The sequence below is a fragment of the Dermochelys coriacea genome, chromosome 3 (genome assembly GCF_009764565.3).
Source record: "Dermochelys coriacea isolate rDerCor1 chromosome 3, rDerCor1.pri.v4, whole genome shotgun sequence".
Classification (NCBI taxonomy): Eukaryota; Metazoa; Chordata; order Testudines; family Dermochelyidae; genus Dermochelys; species Dermochelys coriacea.
This window is the reverse complement of record NC_050070.1, coordinates 32,166,056-32,184,630: the sequence shown is the minus strand read 5'-3', so window position 1 is coordinate 32,184,630 and position 18,575 is coordinate 32,166,056. Positions and strand designations below refer to the sequence as shown.

At 39.9% G+C, this 18,575-nt stretch overlaps 1 protein-coding gene across 6 annotated transcripts in view; it reads right to left on the bottom strand.

The window, feature by feature from the left end:
* Nucleotides 1–18,575, bottom strand: part of MBOAT2 (membrane bound O-acyltransferase domain containing 2) — a 194,984-nt gene that overhangs the window by 30,505 nt on the left and 145,904 nt on the right. For all 6 annotated transcript variants that reach the window (XM_038396463.2, XM_043510274.1, XM_043510276.1 and 3 more), the window contains one exon: nucleotides 4,707–4,899. In XM_038396463.2, coding sequence (XP_038252391.1) covers nucleotides 4,707–4,899 — 193 coding nt within the window. The remainder of the gene's footprint in view (nucleotides 1–4,706; nucleotides 4,900–18,575) is intronic.

Here is an 18,575-nt window from a genome sequence, read left to right as displayed (position 1 = left end):
AGTACTACTGATGAAGGAAGGGGGAAAAGGAATGTATAAATTAGCCAAGAATAGGAATAGAAGCACAGAACTTGGGAACTATAAAGTGTGTCAAAGATGAACATGGAAGAGTACTGGTGGAAGATGGTGATACCACTAGGAGGTGGCAGTTGTTTTATGAGAAGCTGCTCAGTGACAGTGCTCATTACTCAGATAATGTGAAGAAACCACCGAAGGAAGTTTGTGCAAGAAACAGCCTCACAAGAACTTTCATCATGGTGGAGACTCAGACAGGGTTCAAGGTTACAAAACTGGTAAGGCAGTGGGATCGGCCAACATACCAATTGAGGGAATGGTGACAATGGTGAAGTTTTTTTCAACTTATTTTTCTGCACTGGAAAAAGGCCAATGAGTGGAGGAAGAGCACATTGTTTCCTATCTTTAAGTGTAAAGGAGATGTGCAAGAAAGTAGTACTTAGCAACCCATCAAATTAATGAGTCACACTTTGAAATGGCTGGTAAGAATTATCGAGAAAAGACTTTGGGAGGAGCTGGAACATCAAATAAGCAACAACCAATTCAGGTTTATGCAAGGAAGGTCAACACAGGATACAGTGTTTTCAGCCCAAATATTACAGAAGTACAGCGAGAAATGCAAGAGATTGCACATAGTGTTTGTGGATTCAGAAAAGGCTTATGACAGAGTTCCTAGAGAACTGTTATGGTGAGGCCTGTGGTCATGCAATCTGCAAGAAACATATGTTAAAACTATCATGGATATGTATGAGAGAAGCACAACAGTAGTGAGAAGAAGCAGTGGCTACAGTGAATCATTCGCTGTGGGGGATAGGTCTACATCAAGGATCAGCCGTGAACCGATTCCTAGTTCCGATCATAATAGACACAGGAGATTAGGAGAGAGGCTCCATGGAGCATGGTTTTTGCCGACATGTTGTGCCATGAAGATTAATACAAACTGGAAAGGGACCTAGAACAATGGAGGGCTACAATAGAAGAAAATGGCTTACAAAAGACAGACTACATATAAAGTTTAATTGAGAGGAACAATGAGAAATAATAAAGTTAGATGGTATAGAGTTAAATTCTGAACCTCAGTTCAGTGTTGAGCCATGATGAGAATGTGGATGCAGATTTTCGGAGCTGCAGGCAGAGTGGGTGGTATAAATGTAGGGAGTTGATGGGGATTATATGTGCCAAGTACACTAGAGCAAAGTGTAGAAGATCATGACTAGGCCAGCCATGATACATGGGTTGGAACGCTGGTCAATGAGGAAGAGAGAAGAACACTACTTCATACTGCCAAAACAAGAATGTTCAGGTGGACACTGAGAAAGACAACAGCTGCTAAGCTATGCAAATAAATGGTATGAGCTATGATATAAGCAGCCTCCATTATGGAAAAGCTGAAGGAGTACAGGCTGAGATGGCCGGGTCACATGACCTGGCAAGATGCGAGATACATTGGCCAGAGAGTACAAGAACTAGCAATCATGAGCCAAAGACCTAGATGCTGAAGGAAGACACGAAGGAGGTTGGCGTCATCTTGGATGGCACATTTGACAAGAATGCTTAGAGATGAAGAACGAGAACCACCGACCCGATTGACAGGACAAGGTAAAAGAAAAGATTAGTTACAGCGGAATAACCTTCCTTTCTTCTTTGAAAAATTGCCTTTAACTTGTGTTAGTTCACTAGGAGTCTAGAATAAAACAAATAAAAACAATATATTTAAGTTGCAATAGGAAATACAAATGTAGAAGACAGAACACTGGATGTATACTACTGGGCTAAAGTAAGTGTACTTTACATGATAGTGGAATATACCTGAAATCCTTAACCTTTTTATTCCCCTTTTCCTAACAGCTGCTCTAAAACAACTTAACTTCTTTTGCTCACTAATCCATACCCATGATATCCGACAAGTCTGTGGGATAATTTTTTTTTCCCATTTTCTGAGAGGCCACATAGTAAAACTTTCCCCTTTTATATCTATTGCCATCATTTGCACAACACATTTCCTCCACCAGGGAGAGGCTATTTTTCCTTCCTTGGTATCCTACTGTTAATTGAATTGTCTTGTTAGACTGACCTCACACTTGGCAAGGCAACTTCCATCTTTTCATGTATTTATACCTGCTCCTGTATTTTTCACTCCATGCATCTGATGAAGTGGGTTCTAGCGCATGAAAGCTTATGCCCAAATAAATTTGTTAGTCTCTAAGGTGCCACAAGGAATCCTCATTGTTTTTACATTTCACTCAGTTATTCAGCTGTCAAGGAAGTCTGACACCGCTTATCTAAAATATTTTTCTGACCTCTACTGGCCCACAAGACAAAATTTATGATATTTAAAAAATAACCTAATAATTTCTCATTCTATTGCACCACCAATGAACATTTATTAAATTATTTTTTTTGTAAATAAGTAGAACACCTGCTACTCTATCTGAGGCCATGCATAAAAAGTATCAGCTTGCCACACTTTTTTAGGGTCAAGGTAGAAATACCAGAAAGTAACACCAATTCCATAACAACTTCCTAACTAAAGGAGGAAACACTGCTGATAGCATACACATCAGTATTCATTTTAAAATATTTGTAAAAGAGCTTTAGCATTTGAAAGGAATAAAAATAGATTAAAAACCCCAAAGCATTGCATTCAGCAAAACACCCGTGTCATCATGCATTCTGCTCAGGCCCTTAGAGCGGTTACAATAAAGTAGCAGCAAAAGAGGGCAAGAACTAAATGAAGCACTGATCCAATAAAGTTTATGGCCTTCCATATTTTATCAAAGCCATAGAAACCTCTCTGAGGAGATACTCCAACAGTGCAAGTTTAGGCACTTTTCAGCTGGTTTCCATCCTTGACAGATGATAATACTCATGTTTTTAGGCACAATATTCCAAAGTAGTCATTCTTCAACAAAACCTAGAATTATTCTGTACCCAGACAGGCTAAAAATACTTCATTCACTGAACAGGAATTAAACTAGCAGCTGAAAGTGAGTCATGCTATTCCACTAAACTCTTTTTTTCATGCAGAGTTATGCAACAAATATATAATGAAATATATAATATATAATCAAAAATATAATTATTTCCATGGCACAAACTTCTGGAAGTTGAATATTTTTTCCCTATATGACTTGGAAAGGAAAAATATTGTTTAAAATACAACATCCATTTAGTGCCTCAAACAAGGGCAATATATATGTATTCTGCTTTTAGCAGGTCATTAAAGTTTTTACTAAGAACAAGGTGAAATGTTTACCATCAATATAGGAAACAACTGCTGTCAAGGTTCCTTCCCCACTCTGAACTCTAGAGTACAGATATGGGGACCTGCATGGAAGACCCCCTCAGCTTATTCTTACCAGCTTAGGTTAAAAACTTCCCCAAGTTACAAACTTTGCCTTGTCCTTGAACTGTATGCTGCCACCACCAAGCGTGTAAAAGAACAGGGAAAGAGCCCACTTGCAGACATCTTCTCCCAAAATATCTCCCCAAGCCCTACACCCCCTTTCCTGGAGAATGCTTGATAAAAATCCTCACCAATTTGTTCAGGTGAACACAGACCCAAACCCTGGGATCTTAAGAACAATGAAAAATCAATCCGGTTCTTAAAAGAAGAATTTTAATTAAAGAAAAAATAAAAAGAATCACCTCTGTAAAATCAGAATGGTAAATACCTTACAGGGTAATCAGATTCAAAACAGAGAATCCCTCTAGGCAAAACCTTAAGTTACAAAAAGACACAAAAACAGGAATATACATTCCATCCAGCACAGCTATTTTACCAGCCATTAAACAAAAGGAAATCTAACATATTTCTAGCTAGATTACTTACTAACAGAAGTTCTGAGACTGCCTTCCTGATCTGTTCCTGGCAAAAGCATCACAGAGTCAGACAAACCCTTTGTTTTCCCAGCTCCAGTATCTTGTCTCCTCATTGGTCATTTTGGTTAGGTGCCAGCGAGGTTATCTTAGCTTCTTAACCCTTTACAGGTGAAAGGGTTTTGCCTCTGGCCAGGAGGGATTTTATAGCACTGTATACAGAAAGATGGTTACCCTTCCCTTTATATTTATGACAACTGCACTTTACTTTATTGCTGATCATATTCTGGCCTCTGGCCTCTGGCCAGGAGGGATTTTATACAGAAAGGTGGTTACCCTTCCCTTTATATTTATGACAACTGCACTTTACTTTATTGCTGATCATATTCCTATACACTACAATATATCCATATCAAGTTATGCAGTTTGTTCTTGCAGTTGGGCTATTCTAAATAGAATTTTTTTTCAACTGACTGCAAGGAAGAGGTTTATAATTGGATATAAACGGGTGTGAAAAGTAAAGTACAGAAGTCTTAAATTAAAATGCACTATGTAATCTAGTTTTAAGGCAATTTTAAAGGGATAAAAATACCGTTTTTCTTTAAAAGATATCAAATACATGTTTTATTGAGGTATCTATTCATCAGGCCGTGGAATCTAGTTTGCAAAATACACTTCTATCCTTAAGTTTATGTTAATGGGCAACTATAAAATAAACCCATTCATTCATTGTCCCTTGCCTAAAGTCTCATGTTCTAAAATTACTAATTACTAAAATAAGACCCCAAGAGGGCACTCTCTCTTTTAAATTCATACCCAACATACAGTACTTTTAACTGTAAAGAAAAGTACACACATTTTTAGTTGCTTACCTAAAGTCCATGCAAAATAGTATTTGGGTCTGGCAGCCATTAGAGACACGTACAGGTAGATAATCCTCATGGGCAAAGATACTGTAGCTCTGAAGTTATCATCAATGTTGTATTCCACAGGTAAAGTTTTTGTGACAGTCATATGAAATAATAAGGAGAGCCCACAGATTAAGAGTTTCTGTGTCACAGCTATCTGAAAAGTGCAATAAAGGAGAGTTTGTGAATCATCTTTTTTATTAAGCTTCCTGAAACAAAAGTAATTGATGATCTTCCCTAAATAGGTGTACAAATGTATGTCACTTCCCAATAAACACATGCTATGACATTTAAGTTTTTAATGACATTTGCAAGCTAAAAGGATAAGAGGAAAAGGAAATATTCCTGCCTGGATTATGCTATGACCATCCCATCTTAAAGGAGGAATTGTTAAATCAAAGTCTGACAGCAATTAAGAACCTTGAAAAATTCCTTGAATAAATGGAAACACTGTTCATGCTGCTTTTCATAATGGTATCAAGAATGATCTAAACAGATAAAAAATTAAGATGTCATCATCAAGATAATCAATATACTATAGGTCATTTGAGGTTAGTGCATCTTCTTCACAGAACCCACAGACAGACAAGGGCAAAGAGTCCCCTTCTCCACTTTTAATGACATACCACTCAAACATCAGTTGCAGTTTATTCAAGCCTATAAGTACTAGTATCTCCTTGTTTTCAGTTCCTTTCAGTAATTCTTAGAAAGAAGATGTAAAATGTTGTCTAAGTCAATATATTAAGTACCTCTGCTGAGGATGTTTCATTGTATTATATACAAGATTTGAAATGTTGAAATAACAATTTCTAAATGTATATAACTGGGATTTACAATGGAATCCTTCCCTCTGGTTTTATGAGGCCTTGTTTTCCAGCTAGAATGACCAAGGCAGAAGATGGTCAAGTAACTCACCCAAAGACGCACAGATTCTGACCCAGTATCCCTCAAAGCCCAGTCCTTTTGCTCCTGTTATTTTTTTAAAAAGTATATCGGGTTCCATTATAAAATGCACACAAGCATAGGTACTGAAACTAGGGCTGCTGGGGGTGCAGCAGCACCCCCTGACTTGAAGTGATCTCTATCGTCTACAGGGTTTACAGTTTGGTTCACTGGCTCTCAGCACCCCTGCACATAATGAGTAACACACAACATTTGCAGTTTTAAATACATAGTCTACTCTATTTTCCAAGGACAAAAGGTCCCATATGGTGTGTAAGTTGCTGAAGTATCTTTCATATACTAAAGAAGCACCTGAAGTGTCCATGCACAAGTTAATCATTGACAGAGTTGCAGTCATTTAGGCTCTACTTGTATTCAAAATTCTCCATTTCTCTCAATAGTTTAATTGAGACTAAAATACAGATATACATTTACCATTATAATTCTATTAATATTAAACTTGCCAGGAAAATAATTCAATGTGGCCTGATTTTGGCAAAAAAAGTGTTAGAACAGGTAAGAGATAGCTAGTTCCTTGTTCTCTCCACTATACTTCCAATATTTTCCAGTACTTTCAGAGACAATGTCCTATTTCAAATATTGTGTAATCATACACAAAGATCTAAGATAACAAGATAACTTCACAACCACCATGAATGAAAATACTTCAGAAAATACAGTAATGAAATGATTAATATTGTTTTCCCATCTTAGAAATTACTGTCTCTCCTCCTTCCCATTCAACCACACTGTTCTCTCCTGTGCCCTCTGTTCAAGTTGTTTACCTTCTTGTGTGATGTGCAGAGCGAAAGATCGCTATAATCCTGATATTTCGCATAATCAACAGATAGCACTTCAGAGATCAAGATTTTAGCAAGCTTTATTTTGCTAGCCTAACTAAAATGTATTAAGATGCCTGATGAAGAATTCATCACATCCAATAATCTACAAGTAATGCTGCTTCCAGGAGATGGAAAGAACTGCTGCAATGGAGAATATAATGGAAACTATTTATAACACCCCATAATGTTCGAAAGACAAAAAAAATCTTATTTGATACAACAATTTGTAGACCTTTACCTTTACAAGAAATTAAATCTCACTGTTAAAAATCTATGCCTTATTTCCAAACTTAATTACTCTCACAGTTAAAAATCTATGTCTTATTTCCAAACTGAATTTGGTTAGCTTCTACTTCCAGCCATTGGATCGTAATTAACCACTGGAACAATTGATTACGGTGGATTCATCATCATCACTGGCAATTTTTAAAATCAAGAGTGGATTTTTTTCTTAAAGATATGCTCTAGAAATTATTTTGGGGAAGTTCTATGACCTGTGTTATAAAGGAGGTCATATTAAATGATCACAATGGTTCCTTCTGGCCTTAGAATCTATGAATTTATGAAAAACAATGCTTTCTGTGTCAGGAATAACATGGAGTTTCCCTTGTTCAGCATGAGTCCCAGAAGATTGAAGAGACAAACTATAAACTGGACATGTCAGAGAACCTGATGCTCAGATCTGCCTCCCACTAACCAATCATCTACGTAAGGGAAGATGTGAATCCTTTACATCCTCAGGTAGGCCACCATTATTGCTGCCATGCACTTGGTGAATACTCATGGGGCTGACAACAGGCAAAAGGAAGCACTGTATATAGATAATGTTGGCCTGCCACTATGAATCTAAAACTTCTTGTGACTTGGCAATACTGCCACATGGAAGTAGCTGTCCTGGAGATCGAGGGCAGCACAACAACTGTAATCTAGCAAGGGAAGGATGGATGCTAGGATAAGTATATGAAATCTTATATATTTGAAATACTTGTAGAGATTTTGAAGATGGAATATGGGTCTCAGACCCCTCTTGGACCTGGTGATCAAAGTACTGTGAATAAAACCCCTTTCCTGATGTTGAAGGGGGACTTCTTCTATGTTCCCTTGTGGGAATAGAGTCTGAATTTCTTGAAAGAGCATTGTCTTGTAAGATGGATCCCTGAAAAGGAATGGGGTAGGTGGTGAAGAAGAAGTGGATGGAGAGGAATTGGACAGAATATCCCATTCTCACAGTGCTCAGGACCCATTTGGCCATCATTATGGCTTCCTAAGCACTGAGGAAGTGGGACAATCTCTCCCAAAATGGGGAATAAATAGCAGAATGGATCACCGGTGACACTATCACTGTCATCGAGGGAGAAGCCAAATGTGCTGCTTCTGCACCGCTGAGTGAAGACAGGATGGCTGATTTTAGTTGGAGTCCTTCTCTGTGATTTCTGCTTCCTCCTCAAAGTCTTGTTGCCTTTGTGGATATCCAGGTTGTCTACAATATTGCTGGGAGCACTGTTGCAGTGCCCTATACTGACACCTTTGGGGGCTGAAAAATATGCCCCCAACAAATGGAGCCTTTAAATGAATGCAAAGTCTCATCAGTTTTGTATGAAAACAAAAACTGTGCATCAAAAGGAAGATCATCTAAGACTTGCTGGCTGTCAGAGGTTATACCAGAGTTATATCAAGCGACATCAAGCGCACACTGGAGTGGCCACCAAGCGGTCTTCTACCAGGAAGAAATCCTAAATTCTTCCCATGCACCTTCCAGCAGCTTGTCAGTAAATTCAGATATACAAAATCATATTTAGTTAACAGCACCTGTTGGTAAGCTATGCACCGGGAGAAAAATCTGTTCCACGTCCTAACAAATCAAGTCTCTTGGACTCTTTTTCTTTGGGAGTTGATTTGAATCTCCCCTCCCCAAATTATTAACTAATCAGTTTGTAAGCAACTAGAGGATAATAGGGCCATAAGGAATAGCCAAAGGATTTGTCAAAAACAGATCATGCCAAATCAACCTAATTTCCTTTTTTGGCAGGGTTACTAATGGGCAGGAGATAGCAGCAGACGTGATATATCTTGATTTTTATTAAGGTTTTTGATACAATCCTACATGACATTCTCATAAGGAAAATAGGTAAATATGGTCTAAATGAAATTACTATAAGGTGGATGTACAACTGGTTGAAAGACTGTACTAAAAGAGTAGTTATCAATGGTTCACTATCAAAATGGGAGCGTGCATTTAATGGGATTCCTCAGGGGGTCAGTCCTGGATCCGCTACTAGTCAATCTTTTCATTAATGACTTGGATAATGGAGCAATGTGTTTTTACAAAATTTACAGAAGACACCAAGCTGGAGGTTGGAGGCAGGATTAGAATTTAAAATGACCTTGACAAATTGGAGAAATTGCTATGAAATCAACAAGATGAAAAATAAAGATAAGTGTAAAGTACTTAAAAAGAAAAAATCAAATGCTCATCTACAAAATGGGGACTAACTGGGTTGGTGGTAGAAATGCTGAAAAAGATCTGGGGGTTATAGTGGATCACAAATTGAATACGAGTTAACAACGTGATGCAGTTGCAAAAAAGCTAATATTCTGGGGCGTATTAACAGGAGTATCATATGTAAGACAAGGGAGGTAATTGTCCCACTCTGCTTGGCACGATGAGAACTCAGCTGTACAGCTGTGTCCAGGTCTGGGCTCCAAACTTTAGGAAAAAAGTGGATAAACTGGAGAGAGCCCAGAGGAGGGCAACAAAAATTATAAAATGTTTAGAAAACCAGACCTATGAGGGAAGGTTAAAACCATATTTAGTCTTGAGAAAGGAAGACTAAAGGAGGCCCTGATGACAATCTTCAAATATGTTAGGGTCTGCTATAAATCAATTGTTCTCCATGTCTACTGAAAGTAGCACAAACTGTAGCAAGGGACATTAAGATTAGATATTAGGAAAGCTTTTTAACTATAAGGGTAATTAAGCCCTGGATCAGGCTTCCAAGGGAGGTTGTGTAATCCCCATAATTGGAGGTTTCTATGAAAGGGTTGAACAAAACACCTGGAAGGGATGGTCTAGGTTTACTTGGTCCTGCCTCAGCACAGGGGGCTGCTCTTGATAACCTCTCAAAATCCCTTCTGGCACTACAATTCTATGATTCTATCATGTGACCTCTCATTGGCAGCAGGGACCACATGGAAATTTGGGGCAGTATGGGAATAAAAACACTTGAAGCCTTGCACTGGGACATGGTATCATTTGTGTATGCACTTAGCTGCAAGAACTAAGGAGGTTGGTGTGTGACATACGGTCTTTGCAGGTTCTAAAAGAGCCTCATTAATAGGATGGGCTACCCTTCCAGGGGCCACCGCCTGGAGAATGTCCAAAACTTTGAGTGTTCTCTTGCACAAGCTCAGCTTGCATACCCAAAGCTGCAGCCATTCTCCTCAGCAGATCCAATAAGATTGAAAATCCTCCAGAACTGGAGAGGAGTCATCCAGGGTCACTGAGTCAGGAGGCAAGGAAGATGACAGATCACTTGTGGCAGAACCAGCTCCTCTGATTCATCCTGAATCAGTTCTGGCTTTGGAAGGTGCATAGCAAACAGTCCCTTTTGAGTGGACCAGTGATCAAGACATTGGGGACCAGCTATATGAATGGTCCTGTTCCCTGTACCAATGCTCTCCTTCTGGGAGTGGTATAGAAGACTTGCTAGTCCAACCGTGCCTAGGTAGGGATGTCAATGGTGGATACTCTGAACCCAACTATGAGGAGCCACCTGAATAATGATCAGTAGGCATCGAGTATGCCAATCCTGATGAGGCCTTAGGTGATCTGATTTATCTGTAGTCCATTGTGAAGAGGTCAGTATCAGAACCAATGCTGGCATGGTAGTTGTACCACAAATTTGCTCCAAGATGTGGAGGATATTGCATTGAGACTTGATACCAGGAAATATTTTTGTGGTCAGTGCCAAAGGGTAAGCTATGGTCAGTGGCCATTCTGACTACCATCTCAGTATCATGGTACTGAGGCCACAGGTGCAGAGGCAGAAGATCATACCAGTTCCGACTGGTGTGCATAGGTGCCAGGGTCAAGATTTTATTGTATTGCTTAGCAGGTACCGACTCTGGTACAACTCAGTCTCTGTATCTGAGCCAAAGATTGGGACAGGATGGGAAGAGCAAGAGGCGCCACCTATGCAATGGCCTTTGCAGCCTCATAAGCTTGTGAGGTCATCAGTACTCATAATGCTGGTGCTGAAACAGTGTCTTTTGGTACTGGACTCAATGGATGTCTCACAGATAGTACTGGAGTCAACAGCATGATACCAATATTTTCCCTCTGTAGTACTGGGAGACACAGGTCAATGGCCCACCTCTACCATGAGTACTCAAGGAGTGCTGGTGAGGTTCTGAGTCCTTTGAAAAAAAATAATGCTTCTTTGGTCTGTTTAATGGGTCCTCCTTTGAGGAAGCCCAACCCCTTTTTTCTTTGAGAAGAGTGTGAAACCAGGGGTCTGCCATGACACCACTGCAGTCTCTCTGGCATAGTGTTTGCAGAAGGCAAAACATTCAGTCAAATGCCTTGGAGCTGAGGTGGGTCTCATAGCCTGTTCCAGGAGGTATTGCTTGAGGTGCAGATCCCTGGAAATTTGCATTCTTTTCTTGAAAGAACCACAGATACTTCACCTCTCTTTAATGTGCCCCTTGTCGAGTCACAAGAGGCAGCATGTGAGTGGGTGGGTGTTACTACTGGAATAAACACTTCATATGATGGGCAGTAATTAAAGCCCAGTGAGCGCTGCATGCCAACAGTGCCTCGCACCAAAAATTTTTTATTAACTAACAAAAAAAAAATTAAAACAATAAAAGAAGCCTAACTACTGGGTACTAACTGCTAACTCATTATTCACAGGAAAAGAGGAGAGCTGAACATGCTGACTGCACATTTAAAAAAAAGACTAAGGTAAACTACTGGGGAGCTCTGATTCAGGCCATGGGTGGTGAGAAAAGAAACTGAAGGTTTCAAGGTGGCAGTGCCTTTATATAACTTTCAGGAGGGGCTACAAGGAGGTGCAGGGCATGTGCGCTGCCCCAAAACGTAGAGCTTCAGAGAAGGCTCTGGCACACTGGGCATGGGCATCTCTAAATGGAATACACGTGTGCAGCCACTTAAAGACAAATAGGTGCTCCACCCTCTTCCTCCTCAAGTTGTCGTCTGTCTTTGACACAGTTAACCAATGTTGTCTTCCCTTGGCTTTCAGGATCCTGTCCTTTTCTGCTCATCCTCCTACTCTCTCCTCTAATCTCTCCTTTCGCTAGGAGGATCCTTTTCATCCGCCCTCTAGCTTTCTAGGAGGTTCCACATTTCTCCATTCTTGCCCCCCTCTTCTTGTCCAGCTGCACTTCATCTCTAGGCAGTCTCATTTGCAAACATTTCAACTATCAACTCTATGCTGATCTCTATCTCTCTCTACTCTGGACCTGTCTCCTTCTGCCCAGACTAAGGCTGTGACTACATTGTCACTTTCAGTGCTAAACTTCTGTCATTCACGGGTGTGAAAAAAACACACCCCTGAGTGACAAAAGTTTTAGCGCGGAAAAGCACCAGTACAGACAGCGCTTTATCGCCAGGAGCTGCACTCCCGGCGATAAAACTACCACTGCTCATTCAGGGTGGGGTTTTTTATCGCTGAGAGAGCTCTTCCCCACGTGATAAAGCGTATCTAAACTGTACACGTCACAGCGCTGCTACAACAGCGTTGCCACAGCCGCGCTGTAACATGGGCAGGGTAGACATACCCTAAAATCTCTCTTTCTGAGATTTCCTTGTGTATGTCATTGTTACGTTCAACATAAGTAAAACAGAGCTCTTAATCTTTCCTCCCACTCCAAAATAGTCACCACTCCCTCCCTCTCAGACCCCATGGACATCACCGCGACCCTGCCTGTCACTCAGGCATGTAATCTGGGCATTCTATTCATTTTGGTCTCTAGAGCCTCATATCCAGGTCATGTATGAATTCTGTATTTCTTAACTATGTGTATGGAGGGCCAGGTAGGGAAGGCTGTGCCTCCCCAAACAGCCTGGTCCCCGCCCCCTGACTGCCCACCTCAGAAACCCCGACCCATCCAACCCCCCTTGCTCCTTGTCCCCTGACCGCCCCCGCTGGGATCTACCCCCATCCAACCCTCCCAGCTCCGTGTCCCCTGACTGCTCCGACCCCTATCCACACCCACGCTGCCTGACAGGCCTCTGGGGACTCCCATGCCTATCCAACCCCCCCTCGTTTTCCATCCCCTAACTGCTCCCCCAGAACCTCCACCCCATCCAACCACCCCCTGCTTCCTGACTGCCCGCAGAGACCCCTACCCCTTATCCAACCCCCCCGCTCCGCGCTCCCTTACCATGCCACTCAGAGTGGCAGGACTAGCAGCTGCACCACTGTACTGCCCAGCAGGAGCCAGACATGCCGCCCAGAGCGCTGATGGCATGGCAACCTGAGGCTGCGAGGGAGGGGCTGGGGGCTAGCCTCCCCGACCGGGAGCTCAAGGGCCTGGCAAGATGGTCCCATGGGCCAGATATGGCCCGTGGGCTGTAGTTTGCCCACCTCTGCTTTAGCATATTAAATACACTACTAATCTTTGCTTTTAAGGTCCTTCATGGTCTATCCCTCCTATTCATATCTTATACACTACTGAGATGCTGACTGCTGCTCCTGTTCTTGCCAGCTGGCCTTCACGCATTTACTACATTTTCAAATAAATACTTTCATGCTCCTTCCTATGCTGCTCCTAATACATGGGATGAGCTCCCTGTAAACATCTGCAAAGTCACTCCTTCAAATCTCTCCTTAAAGTCTCCTCCGCCATGAGGTCAGTGCATCATTCAGAGAAGGAATCTTCTCTTCCTCTTTCAAACGAGCAGAAATCTGACCAACACTGAAGAAACCCATCATGGATACTTCAGTCCTAGCCAATTCCCAACCAGTGTCAAACCTCTGATTCCTTACAAGCTCATAGCTAGCAAAAGTCTAACTACAAGCAGATATAACTGAAGCTAACATTCTAGACATGATGCATTCTGGATTCAGGCCAGGACATGGAAATGAAATTGCTTTAGTGGCACTGATGGATATCTCCTCCTGTCAACAGACAGAAGCAGTACTTCATATTTTTGACCATGAGATATGGCTGTATCATCTGAGAGGTGGCAGGGATCCAAGGTGATGAACTAAAATTATTTGGGTTCTTCCTATAGGCATATCCAACAAGTAGTGACAGGAAACTGCACCTCCATTACTAGACCCCCTCATCTGTAGAGTTCTACAAGGATCAGTTCTCTCTCTGGTCCTTTCCAAGATCTATATGCAACCACTAGCTTAACTGGTCAGACAACATGGACTCTAGTGGCACCAATATGCAAGTGACACACCACTCTACCTTCCGTTCACCCCATGTGATTGCACCACTACAACCAAGATGGCCAGTGCTTTAATGAGACCAGCTCATGAATGAAGAACAGTTGGCCAAAGCAAAGCCGAGGTGATGGTGGGCAGAAAGGAAAGTATTCTGAAGAGTTTTCAGCCATGATGTTGTCTCCTTTGGCAGGATGTTCACATCCAATTTAGTCTGTAGTCTAGGAGTACCCTTGGACTCCTCACTGACTCTAAGCACTGGTTGGCTAGGAGTCTCCTTCCCATCTTGGTGAAAAAAGATTGAGCCTCAGTTATTCATTCCTTCTTCACTTTTTGGCTGGCCTACAGCAGTGCTACATACTTGGGCCTGAAACCGCCAGCACTCAGAAAACTCCAACAACTACAAAATGATGCAGTGCAAAACAGGCTACTCAAATATTTGTGAACAAATCTTATCTGTCCTCCGCTCTCTACACTGGCTTCCCATTGAATTTAGAATCAATTTCAAGGTCTCGGTCTTATCTTCAAAATGCTCCATGGCTTGGGTCCAGGATACCTAAAAGGCCACATAACCACCAGGTCAAAGACCATGGTTGACAACTTTGCTCCTGTGAAGTGATGGAACTCTCAACAATAAAAGTCAAGCTTGTCTATGTGGGAGACACAACCTTCTCAAGGACTGTCCAAGACTGTGTCCAAACCTCACTACCTTTCACTCCAACTACAAGCCACCTTGCTTTCTTTAACAAAAACACATAGCAACAGGTATGTTTATATAATAATATAATGTTTATATAATAGTAATAATAATAATAAACCCTACCAAAACAATACATGCCACTGTGTGCACACGCCTCCTTCTGGGGAGAGGATGAAAGAACAAACGTGTCAGAAATTAGTTATGTTGCTTAATGCACTACTGGAAGGTAAGCTCAGATACCATGGTGATGAAGGTAGTATAAAAACCTATATAGAACAGTGGCCAAGAATACTGGTTAAATACTTCAGACTTTCAATATTTCAAATTTATAATCCTTAAAAAAATGTTAAGTACCCAAACCTGCAAAACTGCCATGTGACCTCTTTCCTCTAAGTGACTCTTACATCCTTCATATTGTCAAAGATTTAAGATTAGATTACTGAAGATACTGGCATATCTGCATAAACGTTAAGTGTTTCACATGAGCTCTTGCGCTTTCTAGTGGCGAAGGGAGATGGTAAGCAGAGGGAACACTGAGGGGGTGTGGTTAGTGACTTTTACGTATCACAGAACTGTGTGAGAGAATTGTCTCAAAAGAGGTTTTAAAGCAAGATAATGAAATGATTCAAAAGAATTAAATAAACTGCTTGGATAATTCAGCAGAAAAGCAGTTGGAGTCAGCAAGGTTTCTTCCTCAAGGGTTGGTGTTTATCACAAAAGTAAAATAATTATCAGAAAATAAGCAGGAAAAAAACCTTTTTTAATGTTCAACTCCATCCTGAGACTTCTCGGTGAGGAGCCTTAATTTCCCAAAAGTATTCTTCCCTTTGTCTCCCATCAGCCACTCTTCTAGTCCTTCCCCTGAGTTCCTGTTCAAGGGAAGGGAAAAGCTGAACAGCATTAATCCCTTGTTCTCTGGGGATGTAAACAAAGGGCTGAATTTCCACAAGTTACTCACAAATGTTGAAACGTGTAATTTACCTAAACAAATACCTAATCTCTACACACAAACCATTTATTTGCATGTGCACACAGTCATTGCAAATACATGGGCGCAAATCCAAGGCATTTGTACTAACACAAATTTATGGACAGTTGTGATCACTTAACTTTGAAAATCCAATCTATAATTGAAAAACGGGCATTCACTCTTTACTATAAGAGACAGTAGCTATAATTTATGAATTGGTAACAATATTAATCCTCTACATTTGTATAGTATTTTTCATTCAAGATCTCAAAGTGCTCTCACAACATTAATTAAGCTTCAACATCCTTCTGAGCTAAGTAACCTTACTTCTCAAATCAAATGAATATTTCTCTCTCTTATAAGCTGGACTCTGTCTTTCTTACTCTAAGCAATACTTGGTTTCTCTATGGAGAATTTTAACTTTTTTTCTTCTGGATGAGTGCGGAGTCCTTGTCCTAGAAGAAGTGTAGTGACTCCTTCAAGGAAAACAAAAGTTCCTATTTCAAGAGGTGACTGCTATGTAGTAGATGCTGTCTAATGTGAAATGTAGATAATATTGGGAGTTTTGCTGGAACTAAGTTCACTTCTTAAAATCCAAATCATAAAACTAGGAAGCTGGTGAGTTTGGTCTACAAGTGTGAGAAAATAATGTGTCCAAAAATTATTCTGTTTAAATATTATATTTACACTGTACATTTTAGGATAAATGTCTCAGTAAGAAGACAACTTGTCCTAATTTTATTACGTTTTTGCTTATTATGTTTTTTATGTTAATAATACTGTTTCATTATTGTTCTTGTGTATTATTTGTATGACAGTAAACCCCAGAGATCCCCAGTCAGGTTCAGTGACCCATTATTCTAGCACTTTACAAACACAGGAGAAGACAGTCCCTGCCTTTAACAGAATCTGAGGTTAACTCATAGCATATAGATTTTGAATTAGTTTGTGTGAGAAGAATAGTGATCCTCACCCAAGATCACAAAAGCTGCAACTCAATTTCCTATACAAGTGTGCTTTTGAAAAATGTGAATTCACTTAAGAGTATCAGAATAACCAGTTCATGTTATCCAGGTAGTCTGTCAAAGCATATAACAAGTAAAGTCCTTTCTAAAACTTATAATTCTGATTTAGAGGAGGGCTAATGAGATGTTGCTATTAGCTTCTGCCATTTAAAATGTTTGTCAAATCTTCCACTTTAAAAAGTCTCTATATAACAGGAAAGCTGCTTTTTTTCAGCATAAACCACAAATACCCTCATCTTAAAAACATTTATCTGATCTATTCGTTACCTAAACACAAAGCCGTTTGAGACCATATTTGCTGGTCAGACACTGCCATAGCTTCATGGTGACACAGCATTACATATGTATCAATATCATTCTTGAAAGATGTTCAGTCATTCAAGTCAATTTTGTAGTCCTTGGCCCTGATCTCCACAAAGTTTAAGTTTGCTATGGTCTTTACTGCTCCAGTACCCGACTGATAACTGTCATATTAAGTAACAGACCAACCAAGCGGGATCTCACAATTCTATTTCATTATGAATTTGGAAAAATGAGATCACCAAGCCTGACAAAAAAATTCTGTTGGGCAATCTTGTTATCCTTTCAGCACCGAGGGCTTCATCCAAAGCCCACTGATGTCTATAGGAAGAATCTTGCTGATTTCATTGAGTTTTGGATCAGGCCTTAAGCAACTAAAACTTCCAGGCAAACTTTTAGACTTCTATTGGAATGGATTCATGTTTAAATCTTCTTGGGTGATACACAAACAAAAATTAGTTCAGTAAACTAATGAACTATAATAAAGCTTACTACATGTGAGATTACTATACAATCAGTTAGTTAAAAACTGCAGGCAATTAGCAAGAGCTTCAACATATAAAAATAGTCTGTCTAAGAAAAAGCCAAAGCAAGGGGACTTTTTTTCCACAGGAATCCTGTATTTTAAGGATAACTAATAGCTATAATAAAAGTAAACTTACGAAGATAGATATTAATTTCTGAATGTTGACACCACTTTGAGCACCAACAAATGATAGCTTGTAAAAAGGCATAACAGGAGGGAGATATGAAATAAATCATTTAAAAATGTTGACTAGATTCAGTTAACATGCAATTACCACAGTAAAATGGTAAACTAGATTCATGTCATGCACTGAACACAAGTGTACAGGAGGAGATTGGCATAAATATTTGATGTTATAGAAATAAAATTGGACATGAAAAGAATCTTATAGTAAATTTCATCTAAGATATTAACATTTGCTGATCCTCATTAAGTTTCTTATTTTGACGAGTTACCTAAATTTTTTTCTTTAAAAAATAAAATTAATATGAGAATCTAAGAAAATATCTTTAGCTAGTGTTTTAGTAATATAACAGAATTGGAACATGAGTCATAACAAAACAATCAAGGTTGTAATTGATACAGCAAATGCAGTAAACAAATATATAATCCACATTTTTTTCAAAAGCACGCAATATTCACTGGTGTTATAAAATGCAGCCAAATTTGTCTAACACCAGTTGGGACATGAATTATCAGGAGCACAGACAGTTTATCTTAATCTTAATGTCAAGAAGCTAATGCAGCATAAACTACAAAAAAATAAAAATAAATAAATAAATCAAGCACTATATGAGCAACACAAATTAAGGGAAATTGCTTACCTGCAGCTAGACTATTTTGAGGGTAGAATCCTTTATAGATTCACACATATATTGGCCTTGTGACCTTCAGATGCTTGAGAGCATACTAGCAAGTTTATGTGGTAAAGTTTAGTACCACTTTGAGGCATATGCACAAGCATATCTATATCAGGCAAGCACACGGGACTCACCCTCACTTCCCAACTACCTGCCCAGAAATAAGATTCAAAATTAAGCAGGGAAAAGGTAAGTTGGAAGCGGATTCGGGGGGGCAATATATTTGGAGATCTCCAGTTCTTTCACAATAACT